At 44.2% G+C, this 15,978-nt stretch overlaps 1 protein-coding gene and 1 pseudogene across 1 annotated transcript; both read right to left on the reverse strand.

The window, feature by feature from the left end:
• Window positions 1-908: 908 nt before the first annotated feature.
• LOC139390950 (G-protein coupled receptor family C group 6 member A-like) lies at window positions 909-6,901 on the reverse strand. Its single transcript, XM_071138384.1, has 8 exons — window positions 6,655-6,901; window positions 6,235-6,400; window positions 5,960-6,094; window positions 5,026-5,808; window positions 4,209-4,421; window positions 3,109-3,232; window positions 2,583-2,887; window positions 909-2,362 (listed from the first exon to the last, which is right to left on the reverse strand). The coding sequence occupies exons 1-8, from the start codon at window positions 6,849-6,851 to the stop codon at window positions 1,496-1,498; spliced, it is 2,790 nt and encodes a 929-aa protein (XP_070994485.1). The 5' UTR covers window positions 6,852-6,901; the 3' UTR covers window positions 909-1,495.
• Window positions 6,902-11,333: 4,432 nt separating this feature from the next.
• On the reverse strand, window positions 11,334-15,034 carry LOC139385187 (beta-Ala-His dipeptidase-like; annotated as a pseudogene).
• Window positions 15,035-15,978: the final 944 nt, after the last annotated feature.

Genomic DNA, 15,978 nt, shown 5'->3' on the forward strand with positions numbered 1-15,978 from the left:
ACTATCATGGATTTGGGCCTATCCGTTTGCACAGAAACATGCTCTCTGGTCTAAAAACAGCCCCTGTACCACAAAGACATAGAGATATAGAGCAGACATGCTGTTCTCAGCAGTGACTAGGGTCTAGTTTCAAAATCTAAAATAGTAGCTAGCAAGATGGGGATAACAGAGGTTATTTTGAATAAGTTCATTTTGCAAGTGGCTAGTTTGGATCACATACTCTCACTAAAATCACTGCAAAGGATTTTCCTGCAAACTTTGGTTTCAAATCTTGCCGTTCTGGCATGTCTTCCTCGTGATTTGTTGAGATAGTTGTCTGTCTGAATTTTTTTCACCTTATCGATGTTGCCAAAAGAGTTTGTCATTGAAACCAGACCTTAGCCTGTACTGTTGCCTAGGGTCAGGTTTCTGAGACTACTGTTCAGCAGCAGAGCAGAAGCCCAGAGTTCATTCATGGAATGTTCTACTACCGTAGAGCCCGGGATATTTGAGCTTTGGAGGAAGAGCTCAGTGTAGTACAGTTACTACAAGCACATGTGTTTGGGCACTGGGAAAATGCTAGCAGCTCTCTCTCTCTCTCTCTCTCTCTCTCATTCTCTCTCTCTCTCTCTCTCTCTCTCTCTCTCTCTCTCTCTCATTGTGTCACTGTGGCGTTAGACCTGCAGCCTAAATAGACAGCATAGGTGTGCTCATCAGGTGGGCTCTGAAAACAGCAGACAGTGAGAAGAAGCAGATATGGTGTCAAGATGTCAACATACACAGAGAGAGAAGTTACAGTAATTGAATGGACGTGTATTTAGAGCATGGAAACAGCAACTGAAAGTCAACTGCACATTCAAACGTTTAATATACTGTACACAAAGTAATGTTAATATATACATGAATAATATACATGAATAATGTGGAAATACATGTCAAGGTACTTAGAAATATGTAAGAACTTCAATAACGTCCACTGACAAACCAGGCATGCATTAAGAAACTGACACAAATTCCAACTATTGTGTTCATCGTAGACTTGTTTTCAATATGAAATGTAATATCTCATTTGTATCCTGCTGCATCAGCCCTTATAATAGATATAAATGCTGTTTACTGTATACATTACACATAGAAACGGCCTAATCAGGGATCCAACACACAGCATGATGGTATATCTATAGCAAAAACCAACATCCTCCATGATGCTTAGTTAGAACATTTCACACAGTATAGAAATCATATGCAGTTCAGAAATAAATCAACCCTGTACACCATTGGCGCTTAACCAATACAAATATTGATAGATGAATATAACTCATGACAGAGTTTGACAATAACAGTGTCAAATAAAGTGTTACCCAAATTGACTTGAATGTAAAAACAACCCACTTGGGCAAAACACATGCCAGTAGACTAAGCAAAATGGGAACAGTCAAACCAAAGATAGGATCACAGAGACACACTGTGTGATGTACTGTAAGATGTAAAAGTTCCAGACACTGGTCCACTCCACTCATAGGCTCATGCTTCTCCTCAGACGGTGTGGTCGAGTCAGCTGACCTGTGACAAACACTCCATGGTCTACGACGGTGCAATGGGTTTCAGTGTCAATGCTCTGAATGTTCTGGTCAACAGACCAGTAATTCTGAGGTGCTGTGGGTTCTACTGGTGGAGGAGACATGAAGAAGGAAGGTGAACTGATGGAGTAAGGGTGACTGATGCGATACCCTTCTGTCTGAGAGACTGAAATCTCAGAGACAGAGCTAGAGTCAGTAATGCCCTTTCTGGAATAGTCATACACGTTCTTCATGAAGGCACTCTTGGTGTTGTGCTCCTTCTTGAAGAGGATGACGTAGCACTTGGGGAAGAAATGACAGCTGAGGATGCCATAGTTGGAGATGAGGATGACCACCATCTCCACTGCTGGCAGGTACTTCCCAGAGGTGGTCACATAGACGGGCACAAATATCAGCCAGGACATCAGGTAGAGGAGCATGCTGAAGGTGATGAACCTGGCCTCGTTGTACTTCTGTGGCAGCTTGCGGCCTTTAAACGCGCAGGCAAAACATACGAGCGCCAGGACAGCGATGTAGCACAGCATCACACCAAACGCCACTTGGGAGCCTTCGTCACACTCGGCCAACACAGTGGTGGTGAAGACCGTGGCCTTCTCCCGGGGGCTCTGCAGGACCAGCCACAGGGTGCAGGTGAGTACCTGTAGGGCCACGCAGAGACAGATGATGGCATACGGTTGGTAGAGGCGGCGGAGAACATCCTTCCGGTCAGGGTTGAGCTGGAAGGCCAGCAGGATCTTCAGGGACTTGACCAAGATGCAGGAAACACACAGGGTGAAGCTGAGGCCAAACAGCACCTGACGCACCTTGATGACGAGATGAGAAGATATGAGACATTGATACAGAAATGTATTATCTCTTTGTATTTAGATTTTCTTTCCGTTTACAAACTAAATTCCTTACCACAAAGTAACAAAAGGTTCAGAACAATACACACACAATAAACCATGAATTCACAAAATAACACTGATACATTCAGACAGTACATTATAGCAGTGTTTCCCAAACTGTGTGTACCGTACATACCTTACACTGTAGGCTGCTGGGTTGACCTACAAAGAACACAGCACTAACAAAACTTCCCACTAGAGAGAGCAGGATGATCTGGGAGAGAGGCCCCCCGGCAGCCCTCACAACGGGGGTCTGGTGGTGGTGTAGGAAGAGAGCCCCCACCAGGAGAACCAGGACGATGCCCAGGGCCGCCAGTGTCAGCAGCGCCACCGCAAAGCCATCCTGCCAGGAGAAGAACTCCAGGGTCTTATGGGTACACCCAGAGCTCCCTTCCAGGGACCACTCTCTCTTTGTGTCACAAGAGAGACACTGGTCCATGTCTGGAGAGAAGGGTTGTAAGGTAGGATAGTGCTTGAACAACTGTCTAGCATTTAGAAATATGTTTGTTGTTGCCTAGTACTAACTGTTTTGGATAAGAACAGTGTTGGGAAGTCTTAGGGAACATATTGAAAACATGGAGGAAGATTGTGTGAACAATCTGTTTACTGAGGAGAGATAGAGTACACTGGTGTGTATAGAGAGACAGGACAGGAGAACTAACCAGTGTTGTTGGAGTAGTGGTTCTCAGTGCAGTTGATGCATTCATAGCAGCAGGTGTGCTGACCCTGAGCAATCTTCTTGAACTTCCCAGGTTCACAGCTAGGCGAGCAAACAGACACCACATCCTGCACCGGGACACAATGCACTAATTTAAATGGCTGACTGTCACACCCTGACCATAGTTTGCTTTGTATGTTTCTATGTTTTGTTTGGTCAGGGTGTGATCTGAGTGGGCATTCTATGTTGTGTGTCTAGTTTGTCTGTTTCTGTGTTTGGCCTGATATGGTTCTCAATCAGAGGCAGGTGTTAGTCATTGTCTCTGATTGGGAACCAAATTTAGGTAGCCTGTTTGGTGTTGGGTTTTGTGGGTGATTGTCTCCTGTGTCAGTGCCACACGGGACTGTTTCGGGTTTACACGTTTGTTGTTTTTGTAGTTTATTCATGTATAGTTTTCTTATTAAAAACAAACACGAATTTCAACCACGCTACATTTTGGTCCTCCTCTCCTTCGACGGAAGAATCCCGTTACACTGACCCAAGAAAACTGTGACTTAAATCTATTAATAGTAGTATTCAAATAAGCCTTTACGTGTAAGGCCAGTTTCCTGGGCACAGTTTAAACTATCTCTCGATTTAAAACCGTGTTCAATAGGCCAGGTGTATTCAAACTATTCAACCAATGATTATATGCTCTGGTAATTATGAGTTTTGTTTTTTAGATCATCACTGAGATCTAACAGGAATGTGTGATAACAGACAGGTGCTCCCAGTATGTGCCAAGGTATGTGGTTTTCACATTCAAACAATGCCCATTGTTTCACTGATTAGGAGTTATTTAATTTCCATTTTTACTTGTTTTACAGTCTAGCTGAGAAGTCTCTCAAACAGGTATGTTAAGTTTTCTTTCGTCACTTTGTGAAAGAAAAAGTAGATTATTTGACATTCCGGCCTGTTTGTGTTTGTGTCTCTCTATGTGAAGTGGGATAGGTTAATATGGATGTGTATTTGAACCTTTGTGTGGCAGCCTAGCAAACAGACTAAAAGAGATTGAGACCTAACCTTTATCCTCACCCTAATCCTAACCCTAACCCTTACCCTTACCCTCAGGTCAGTAAGATTTTTGGTGTTTCCGCTGGTATAGCTGAAGCTGTTGTTGTTTGGATGGTACTCAGCTGCAACGTCATGGACGTTGATGACCCCTCTCACAGACCTCCACAAGGTTACATCATAGCCCAGGTTGATGTCTCCTTTCTGGTCAAACGTGTAGCTTTTCCCCTCCAGCTCAAAGCAACTGTCCTTCAGGGCTCCAAGCACCTGAAATGAATGCAAATGCATTTTCATATGTAAGTTCACATACCATAGACCCAAGCCATATCCAAAATACACTGTGTATAGAAAACATTGAGAACACCTGCTTATTCCATGATATCGACTGACCAGATGAATCCAGGTGAAAGCTATGATCCCTTATTCATGTCACATGTTAAATCCACTTTAATCAGTGTAGATGAAAGGGAGGAGACGGGTTAAAGAAGTATTTTTAAGACTTGAGACTATTGAGTCATGGATTGTGTATGTGTGCTATTAAGTGCCTTTGAACGGGATATGGTATTATGTGCCAGGTGTCAAGAACTGCAACGTTGCTGGGTATATCATGCTCAACAGTTTCCTATGTGAATCAAGAGTGGTCCACCACCCAATGGACATCCAACCAACTTGACAAAACTGTGGGAAGCATTGGAGTCAACATGGGCCAGTATCACTGTAGACCACTTTCGACACCTTGTAGAGTCATGCCCCGACAATTTGAGGCTGTTCTGAGGGCAAAAGTGGGGGTGCAGCTCAATATTAGGAAGGTGTTCCTCATGTTTGGTATATTAGTGTGTGCTGTAGACATGAGGAATCGTGCAGTAGCTACCTGCCAGGGTTGGACCGTGCCTGGTGTCTTGCAGTCCTTTCTGCTGCAGATATCAGCCACTGCATGGGCGATGGCACTGACAGCCATCTCCACATTGAAGACTAAGTTCACATGGCTGTTGTTTAGCAGGATCTCTGCTGGGACTGTGGAGGAGGACAAAACCCCAGAGTTTTCTGACCTGTTTGGCAGTGAGTAGAACTCCTTTAGGAAGGAGTTGTTTCCTATGACATCATTGATGTCACTCAGGTTCATCAGGTAGCGATGGAAAGGAGCCAGGTTGCCTCTTTTGAAGGAGAAGCCCACCACATTGCCAATATCTGGGAGGTCCATTTCTCCCAGGACCTCCTTGGACGAGGACCAGCTGTCACTGGCCACCCATACCCTCTCCCCCAGCCCCGACCCCAGACTCCTCAGCTTCTGGTATAGGTACATCATCTGAGTAGGCTTGGCGAATGACACCACCACCTTGACATTGGGGTTCCTGAGGAGGGTGGCGGCGGCTTGGCTGATTGCTGATTCGCTGTCAGGACTCATTAGTGAATTAGGGAGGATCTCCTTGAAGGCCACACAGATCCCTGAGGCGGTTGCCTGGGAGACGAAGCTGTCCAAGGCAGAGCGGCCGTAGTCTCCATCCGTTGTGACCACGCCCACCCAGGTCCATTTGCTGTCGCTAAGCAACTGGACCATGGCCTGTGTCTGGTACACGTCGCTAGGTACGGTCCTCAGGAAAGCAGGGAAACGGTTCTTGTCACTCAGGATGATGGCGGTGGAGGCGTAACTGATCTGTGATGATTCGAAGAGAGAATTAATTTCCGTCTACATTGTGTTGGATTGATTTGGCCATTCATCTGTATCATCATTGCTGTCTATTTCATTTATTTAACACAACTCAGTACTTTATTATTATTTATGTGGGTGGGTTTTGGCTGCTTACTTGAGGGATGAGCTTTAGGTTGAGTTGCCGAGCAACGGAGATGGAAATCTCAGAGGAAGAGGCCCCTATGACGGCCATAATTGGCGGGGAAGAGTTAGAGGTGTTGGCCCCTCCCCCACAGTCCGTGGTGGGATCCTTTGAAGTAAAGAATGTACGTCATTTAAATGAGATGCTGGCCAATGGAAGATAAACTATACAAATGAAGAAGAGGTCACACACTTATCTATACTTGCTGTGGATTGATTTGACCAACGTTTCGGCTAAAGAGCCTTTACCTGTGTGAAGTCAGCTGAGGCCCTCAGAGCGTTGGTGACATCAGAGCAGGAGTCGTGGATACGGTACCCCAGAGAGATCCCTAGACTAGTCAGGACAGGGGATCTGTTGGCCGACTCTACAGCGTGGATCATAGCCAATGCCTGGGTGAACCCGTCCATGTTGAACCTGTTTGTATGTGTGTGTGTGTGTGTGTGTGTGTGCATGCGCGCGCGTGCATTTTTGTGTAAGGTACATAAGGCATAGTTGGATCATCACACTGTCTGTGGTTAACCTGTCAGAATAAATAAACTCTTTCTCACGAACACTTAGTCATAAATGCGGACAGAATCACATACACCCCACAGAGAAAGAGAGAGAGAGAGAGAGAATCCTCAGGAATCTCTTTACAACACCCAATCTTATTTTGGCACTTACTGTACCTGGCACACTGTGGTTCATGGGGTGCTGAGATGTTGGGGGATTCCTCTACTCCCTCATGGATGGGAAACAGCCCTCCAATGATGATATCTCCTGGTGCTGTGGCTCCTGCTGCTTTGAAGTCTCCCACTTTGGCATTGCCCTTCTCCAACAAGGACAGGATGACTAACAGGTGGAGAACATCACCCATGGGTTCCATCACCTCTCTGGTGGTACTGTCCAATTCTCAATGTTGGTGTCTCTCGTTGCAGTTTCTCTCACACTCCAGCTCCCTCCCTGACTGTGTCTGTCTGTCAGTCTCTCTCTCTCTCTCTCTCTGTCTCTCTCTGTGTCTCTCACTCGGTAAGCTCATCTAGCAGACTGACACAGTGACCTGACAGTATCTTCAGCAAAAACACACCTGTTGCTTCCTCCTAATCTCATCTAATGTCTGCATAACCCTGCCCCCTCCCAGCCCAGCCCACTCTCTCTGACAGACATCCACACTGACTGACTCACTTGCTCCAGCTAAAGATGACAAGTCACACAAATGTAAGTCACAGCCGATCTCTATCTGAAGTACAATATAAACAATTATTGATGAAGGGGAAAGACTTAAGTGTGTTGACTGACTCACTGCTTTTCCTGAAATGTTCTCACAATACCCAAGTGTTTTTTTTTAACACTTGGATAACACAGTGTATTCGGAATGTATTCAGAACCCCTTGACTTTTTCCACATTCTGATACGTTACATCCTTATTCTAAAATTAATTAAATAGTTTTTTCCCTCATCAATTTACACACAATACACCATAATGCAATACACCATAAAGCAAAAACAGTTTTTTTTGCAAAAGTATAAAAAATACACTGAAATATCACATTTACATAAGTATTCAGACCCTTTAATCAGCACTTTGTTAAAGCAGCGATTACAGCCTCAAGTATTCTTGGATATGACGCTACAAACTTGGCACACCTGTATTTGGGGAGTTTCTTCCATTGTTTTCTGCAGATCCTTTCAAGCTCTGTCAGGTTGGATGGGGTGTGTCGCTGCACACCTATTTTCAGGTCTCTCCAGAGATGCTTAATCGGGTTCAAGTCCGGGCTCTGGCTGGGCCACTCTCAAGGACGTTTAGAGACCACTTTTGCATTGTCTTGCCGTGTGTTTAGGGTCGTTGTCCTGTTGGAAGTTGAACCTTCTCCCCAGTCTGACGTCCTGTCCTGAGCGCACTGAAGCAGGTTTTCATCAAATATCTCGCTGTACTTTTCTCCATTAACCTTTCCCTCGCTCCAATCAAATCAAATCAATTGTTATTTGTCAAATGCGCCGAATACAGCAGGTGTAGAGACCTTACAGTGAAATACTTACTTACAAGCCCTTAACCAACAATGCAGTTTTAAGAAAACGAAGTGTTCAGAAAAAATATAAAATAAAAGTAACAAATAATTAAACAATAGTGATGCTATATACAGGGGGTACCGGTTAGTCGAGGTAATTGAGGTAATATGTACCTGTAGGTAGAGTGACTATGCATAGATAATAAACAGAGAGTATCAGCAGTGTAAAATAGGGAATGGGGGGCTTTGGGGTAGAAGCTGTTAAGAAGCCTTTTGGACCACTTGACATGCGGTAGCAGAGAGAACAGTCTATGACTAGGGTGGCTGGAGTCTTTGACAAGTATTAGGGCCTTCCTCTGACACCGCCTGGTATAGCGGTCCTGGATGGCAGGAAGCTTGGCCTCTGTGATGTACTGGGCCGTACGCACTACGCTCTGTAGTGCCTTGCGATCAGGGGCCGAGCAGTTGCCATACCAGGCTGTGATGCAACCCGTCAGGATGCTCTCAATGGTGCAGCTATAGAACATTTTGAGGATCTGAGGACCCATGCCAAATCTTTTCGGTCTCCTGAGGGGGAATAGGCTTTGTCGTGCCATCTTCATGACTGTCTTAGTGTGTTTGGACCTTGATAGTTTGTTGGTGATGTGGACACCAAGGAACTTGAAGCTCTCAACCTGCTCCACTATAGCCCCGTCGAAGAGAATGGGTGCGTGCTCGGTCCTCCTTTCCCTGTAGTCCACAATCATCTCCTTTGTCTTGATCACATTGAGGGAGAGGTTGTTGTCCTGGCACCATACGGCCAGGTCTCTGACCTCCTGCCTATAGGCTGTCTCATCATTGTCGGTGATCAGGCCTACCACTGTTGTGTCATCGGAAAACTTGATGATGGTGTTGGAGTCATTTCTAGCCATGCAGTCATGAGTGAACAAGGAGTACAGGAGGGGACTGAGCATGCACCCCTGAGGGACCCCTGTGTTAGGTTCAGTGTGGCGGATGTGTTGTTACCTACCCTTACCACCTGGGGGCGGCCCGTCAAGAAGTCCAGGATCCAGTTACAGAGGGAGGTGTTTAGTCCCAGGGTCTTTAGCTTAGTTATGAGCTTTGAGGGCACTATGGTGTTGAACGCTGAGCCGTACTCAATGAATTTCTTTCTCACATAGGTGTTCCTTTTGTCCAGGTGAGAAAGGGTAGTGTTGAGTGCAATAGAGATTGCATCATCTGTGGCGGTATGCAAATTGAAGTGGGTCTAGGGTTTTTGGCATAATGGTTCCGCTCCTGACAGTTTCATTCTTTGGGACACATTGAAGGCCTATCTGAGGGGACCGATCATTTCCTATACTAAAGGGCTGAAGAGAAAACACGGTGCGGAACTGAGTGCCCTTGAATCTGAAATCTCAGAGCTAGAGAACCTACCAAAGAGGCCCGACTAAAGATCTATACAGGCTTTTGGTAAATAAAAAACTTAAATATAATTTTCTGAACACATATCAAGCTGAGAGGGCCATCACTAAATCAAAACAGCGTTATTACGAGCTTGGAGAGAAAGCTCACAAAGTATTGGCATGGCAACTGAAAGTAGAGGAAAGTAAGAGGACAATTAATGCTATAGAAACTCTTACTAATGATCTTTCGACCCTATTGAAATTAATAATACTTTTAAGAAATACTATGAAGACCTCTACACTTCCCAATCAAGCGATGATCTATCAGAGTTGTTGTCTGTCTTTGACCATCATACCATCAAGCACAAGTTTCCTTTTAGATGGTCGCCTATGGGCTTCACATATTTGGGCATAATGGTGGAAGGTAATCTGAACAACCTCTATAAACTCAATCTGGCCAGTTTGTTGCAAAAGGTGGAGGGTGACCTTTGTAAATGGATGGACTTACCTCTCACTCTACTGGGTAGAATCAATGTAATTAAAATGAATGTCTTGCCCAGATTTCTATATCTGTTTCAATCTCTCCCTATCCCTGTTCCCACAGCATTTTTTTCCCTCTCTCGACAAGCTGACCAGACGGAATATCTGGCACGGCAAAACCCCTAGGGTAAGCCTGGATAAACTGACCCTTGATTACAGTCAAGGGGGCTTAGACCTCCCCAATTTTAGAATGTACTACTGGGCTGCACAGTCTAGGTTTCTGGATCAGAGGTCTGACAATGGTCCCTCTCCCTCATGGTTGAACATTGAAAAGCTTGAGGTAAATGATGACACTGGGGCAGAATTGTTTTACAAATGGGACAGAAAATCTATAAAAACCATCAGACAACCCTTTAATCATACATTCTGTCCTGGCATGGTGCAAACTGCATGAGCTGTTCAGACGAGGGGGATTCCTTTCCCCTAAAACCCCTTTATTGAACAATAGATTGATTCCTATGTTTTTCCAGAATAGTAACTTTAGACCATGGTCAGATAAGGGTATCACTCTTCTGGAACATTGTTACGAGGAGGGAGTTCTTATGTCTTTTGATCAGCTGAAACAGAAATACCACTTGCCTAACAGGGACTTCTTTAGCTACCTACAACTACGAAACTTTATTAGGGTGACTCTCAAGGGACAATGGAACCTACCTAAGATGTCACCTATTGAACAATTCTGCCACGCAGACCAACCACTGTTCAAGACCATTTCCCGTGTATACGATGCTCTTATGTCAGGACTAACACTGCCTGAGCTAGATAAACCCCGACTTAGATGGGAAAAAGATCTGGGTATTGATCTAGATGAGGATCTATGGAGTGACCTATGCAGGGATGGTGTTACATCCACATTGACTGATCCAGTTTAATTTCCTCCATCAGCTCTATATCACCCCATCTAGACTGCACAAGTTCAACCCAGATATCTCCTCCCTATGTTTTAGATGTGGCTCAGATGAAGGAACATTCCTCCATTCCACTTGGCAGTGTTCAAAACGACACGGTTTCTGGCAGGGGGTATGCGATACCATATCCTCAATTCACGGGGTTGCATTCCCTTTAGACCCGGAGGTCTGTCTACTGGGTAACTTTACTAACTCCAATCTTAGGCAAAGCCATACTATAAAGCTAACAGAAATATTGCTAGCGATTGCCAAGAAATGTATTGCCTTGAAATGGAAATTGGATTCCTCCCTGCCATTTGCAATGTGGCTAACGGAAGTTAATAGTTGTATCCCTTTGGAGAAAATCACTTACTGCTTGAGGAATAAGTTAAAGACATTTTACAGAATTTGGCAACCTTTTGACTATATGGAGAATCTCCCCCCACATCTCATTGATTAAATCTCCTATATAATCCTCACATAATGTTTCACACGTAATGTATAATATGTAGCCTACGGCAGGTGATCCAATGTCTTATTTTTTTTCGTATTATTGTTCCATCTCCTCTTGGAAGTTCAGAGCGATGGGGATGGTGGATCCCTCACGGATCAGCTCCGGTTCCATCTCCTCTTGGAAGTTCAGAGCGATGGGGATGGTGGAGCCCTCACGGATCAGCTCCGGTTCCATCTCCTCTTGGAAGTTCAGAGCGATGGGGATGGTGGAGCCCTCACGGCTCAGCTCCGGTTCCATCTCCTCTTGGAAGTTAAGAGCGATGGGGATGGTGGAGCCCTCATGGATCAGCTCCGGTTCCATCTCTTCTTGGAAGTTCTGAGCGATGGGGATGGTGGAGCCCTCACGGATCAGCTCCGGTTCCATCTCCTCTTGGAAGTTCTGAGCGATAGGGATGGTGGAGCCCTCACGGATCAGCTCCGGTTCCACTCAAACACTAACACAAGGATAAACCGCATCTTAAATTAAACAATGAAGTTAGACATGGTTTCAAATGAGAGAGGTTATGTAAATGGCCTCTACAACTGACCCTCTCTGACTGCCCTTTGTCCGGCAACGTACTGTGGGTTCTTCAGGTTAGCCACCCATGGTTTAGCCCCAACAGGTGTGGTCACCCTCAGCCTGTTAGGACTTTTTAGAGTGGAGAAGACCTGCTGAAGGTGCTCCTTCACCTGTGAAACATGGTATTGTGACAGAGGAGAGTTGGACATGGAGGCTTGAAGAGGGTGGCTATGTTAGGATTGGTCTCGGGGTCTTAAATATACACATGGACTCTTAAAGTGACCAAGATAGAGCGAGCCAACTTTTCTATACTGTACACTTCCTCAGAGACCAATACATTTACATTTTGGTAATTTAGCAGACATTGATCCTTGAAGGATTTGTTATGGGTATTCTCCTGTCCCAACCCTAGTACACCTGTCATTCAAACCATGACAGATAGATACTCTGTACCTTCCTCTCCACATCTGGAGGGTCCAGGTTGGGGACCTGTCGGATGGAGAACTTCCCTGTGACCTGTTTGGGGATGACAGTTTTGGTGCTTGGTTCTGAGAAGGCCCCCTGGATCCCATGGATGGACAAGGATGGGTTACAATTAATCACTAACCTTGAATTATCTTCATCAGATGACACTCATAGGATTTCATGTTATACAATACATGCATGTTTTGTTTGATAAAGTTCATATTTATATAAAAAAATCGGAGTTTACATTGGTGTATTAGATTCACTAGTTCCAAAAACATCAAGTGATTTTGCATAGCCACATCATTTCAACAGAAATACTCATTATAAATGTAGATGATAATACAAGTTATACACATGGAATTATAGATATACCTCTACTTAATGCAACCACTGTCAGATTTCAAAAGAAGTTGATGGAAAAAGCAACCCATGCAATAATCTGAGATGGAGCTCAGAACAGTAGCCAAATTAGCCCTCATATTGGAGTCAACAGAAACCAGAAAATACATGATACATGTTTCCTTACCTTTGATGAACTTCATCAGAATGCAGTCCTAGGAATCCCAGGTCCACAATAATGCTTGATTTGTTTGAAAATGTCCGTTATTTATGTCCAATTAGCTACTTTGGTTAGCGCGTTTGGTAAACAATTCCCGTAACAGTCAGTAGAAACATGTCAAACGATGTACTGAATCAATCTTTAGAATGTTGTTTACATATATCTTGAATAACATTCCAACCGGAGAATTAGAATGTCTTCAGATGACCGATGGAACGCAGGTCCTTCCCCTGTGAACGCGCATGGTGAAAGCATGGTCAACTTGTGGCAGTGGTGACTATTTCCTGTCTCATTCGACCCCCCTTCACATTAGAGTCATCAGACAAAGTTTTATTAACTGTTGACATCTAGTGGAAGGCGTAGGAAGTGAAAACTCATCCATATCTCCCTGTAATTTCAATGAGAGCTTGGTTGAAAATCTGCCACCCCCAGAAAAAATATGAACAGGAAGTGGAATTTCTCAGGGTTTTGCCTGCAATATGAGTTCTGTTATACTCACAGACATAATTCAAACAGTTTTAGAAACTTCAGAGTGTTTTCTATCCAACACCAATAATAATATGCATATATTAGCATGCATATATTTGCATATATTAGCAACTGAGACTGAGGAGCTGGCCGTTTACAATGGGCAACTTTTCATCCAAGCTACTCAATACTGCCCCTGCAGCCATAAAAAGTTAAGAACAAATTCTTATTTTCAATGACAGCCTAGGAACAATTGGTTAACTGCTTTGTTCAGGGGCAGAATGACAGATTTTTACCTTGTCAGCTCGGAAATTCGATCTTGCAACCTTTCGTTTACTAGTCCAACGCTCTAACCACTAGGCTACCTGCTGCCCCATGTTATATAGCTCAGATAGTGTGTATCCCAAAAAGGTAATCACACTCTGTCAAACATCGACTTCTACAGTACCCAACACGTCTTCATCCTTACGCCCAGATTAGTTTAGTATAGCCAACTCCAATGGTTGTTAGGCCAATTTTCAATGTTTGGCATGGCAATGACCATGATTGGTCAGACAAGTACCTTAGTGTCCTGTAGGAAGTGTTTGACGCCAGTCACACTCGTCATCTCCTCCAGGTCAAAGCTGATGTTGTCATAGAGCTTCCTCTCATCCTCAGTGAGGGGCGCGACATCATCAGTAACCCCAGGAACCAGGATCTTACCTGTGTGATCTAACAGACTTCCTGTTTGGGAGGAATAAGAAATAATGAAGACATTTTGGGATGAAACATGTTTTAACTGGAACTGAGTTTGGATAAGCACCTTAGCTCACATACACCTTTATCTTCATTTTTTGCTTGTGCAGGGACTTCTGACCTGAACTATAACGGAATGAATATATAGTTTTGTCTATCAGACAAGAGAGTTGCGCCTCTCTTTTTTTGACGATTGGATAGAGCTGTCAGTCAAACGTATCTCACCCAGTAAGGCTATCAGATCTGACATGGGCTCCTGGATTGAACCCCCATACACTCTAGAATGGAAGTCCAGTTTAGGGCAATCAACCTGAAACAAGTAACAGAGGAGTATACTGAACAAATGGTACCATGGTAGAGTGTGTCATATTTTTATTTGAGCAATCAAATGAGCTATATCATCACCTCCACAAAGAAATAGCTGCTCCCTTTGGTTCCATAGGTCAGGGCTGGGGTTCTGGTCGCGCACACGCTGTCAGAGATCACTATGAAGTCCACATCTGCAAAGAAGCTGTCGTTTCTCTTCCTGGTCAACTCCATATGAGCCCACCTCCTCCAGACCCTCAATGATGAGTTTTATATTCACTAGTATCTCCTGAAATCAATAGATCCAGGCAATGCTACCAGTCAGTGACCCTTCTCTTATTCACACACTGTTTGACTCCACTACAATCCCACAAATTGTTTTACATTCAGACTCACAGATTAGCCAAAACATTGAGGTTATGATACATGCATTACCGAATCCCTTTAATAACCATTGCTATGTTAAGCTACACTGCATGGGTTAGATAATGTCTGAAAACTAACTAGAGACCGCAAGCAGAACATTAAGATTCAGATTTCAGCTGTGCTGTTTCAGGGCAAATCCTAACCTTCTCGGTGGCCTGGTAGGACTCCACAGCATGAAGCCAGGTCAGGACCCCTTTGTTGTCCCTTTGTTGTCCGTGGCCCCTCGCCCATACCGGTTACCTAGGGAACCAAAACCATGAGCCACCTTCATCCTCATATTGTCACATTTGTAATACCAGGGTACATTAGCTTGCTGAAGCTGGCCTATGGATAGCAGGCAGGCAACCTGGTTGTGATTATATCATCTAAGGTTTATTAAAAGATCCCGTATGGGAGCAGCAAAACAGTGAGTGGACATTCCTCTTTTCTTTACTATTTTGCTTCGGTTTCTTCCGTTTCTCTCTATTCGCATCGCTACAGCACAAGAACATGTATATTTGTATCATTATACAGTTCAGTAACAGAGTATAGCTATGAGTCCCAACTCCAAGTAGAATGTCATAATAGTGCTCATTCCTCACCTGAACAAACTGATTTTGGTGGTCATCTATGTATTGATACAGTGGTTCCAACATGCCTGCAGCTCCAGGAGAAAAGGAGGAAGAAGAGGAAGCCGATGTGTGGAGTAATAGGAACGCAACAACAATGAACTTGGTCTGTGAGGGAGAGTAAGATGCCACAGGAAGCCAGTGATGATAATAACCAAGTAATAACTTACTCCATACTGTACATTCTAGCAATATTTGCCTCAATCTAGTTCTACTGGCTTCTACTTGTCTCTAGCTACTGACTTATATACTTGTAGAGGGGAATGGGTGAGTTTAGATTTCCATGTTACTCCTGAGAGTGTGGGGGCATAGAAATAGAATTCCAAAACAACACACAGCAGTGACTTGAATGGAATTGTCTGTTCTAGTCATTCAAAGTCTATGGTTGTAGGTAGTCTCTGGTATCTGACTGACTTGATTGGACTCTGCCAGGGCTCGAGGATCAAAGATCAGGGTGCAGTATGACAAAAAACGCGACTTAGCACTGTCTCAACTGGGAATACTGTTGAACTTTCAAACAGAACTAATACAGAGGATGAAGGATGCTAACAGAAGTTACAGTTGGTGATGCCATAATGCTGTCTTAACAATATCTAGGCTACAGTACATGACA

This window comes from Oncorhynchus clarkii, chromosome 3 (assembly GCF_045791955.1).
Source record: "Oncorhynchus clarkii lewisi isolate Uvic-CL-2024 chromosome 3, UVic_Ocla_1.0, whole genome shotgun sequence".
Classification (NCBI taxonomy): Eukaryota; Metazoa; Chordata; class Actinopteri; order Salmoniformes; family Salmonidae; genus Oncorhynchus; species Oncorhynchus clarkii.

What these genes read in the sequence shown, in the direction of transcription:
- LOC139390950 (XM_071138384.1), bottom strand. Translation starts at nt 6,851, where the DNA reads ATGGAACCCATGGGTGATGTTCTCCACCTGTTAGTCATCCTGTCCTTG. An exon ending in CATGAACCACAGTGTGCCAG is followed by an intron (nt 6,401 to 6,654) that starts GTACAGTAAGTG and finishes ACATACAAACAG; the next exon opens with GTTCAACATGGACGGGTTCA. An exon ending in AAAATCTTACTGACCTGAGG is followed by an intron (nt 3,233 to 4,208) that starts GTAAGGGTAAGG and finishes GTCCCGGTGCAG; the next exon opens with GATGTGGTGTCTGTTTGCTC.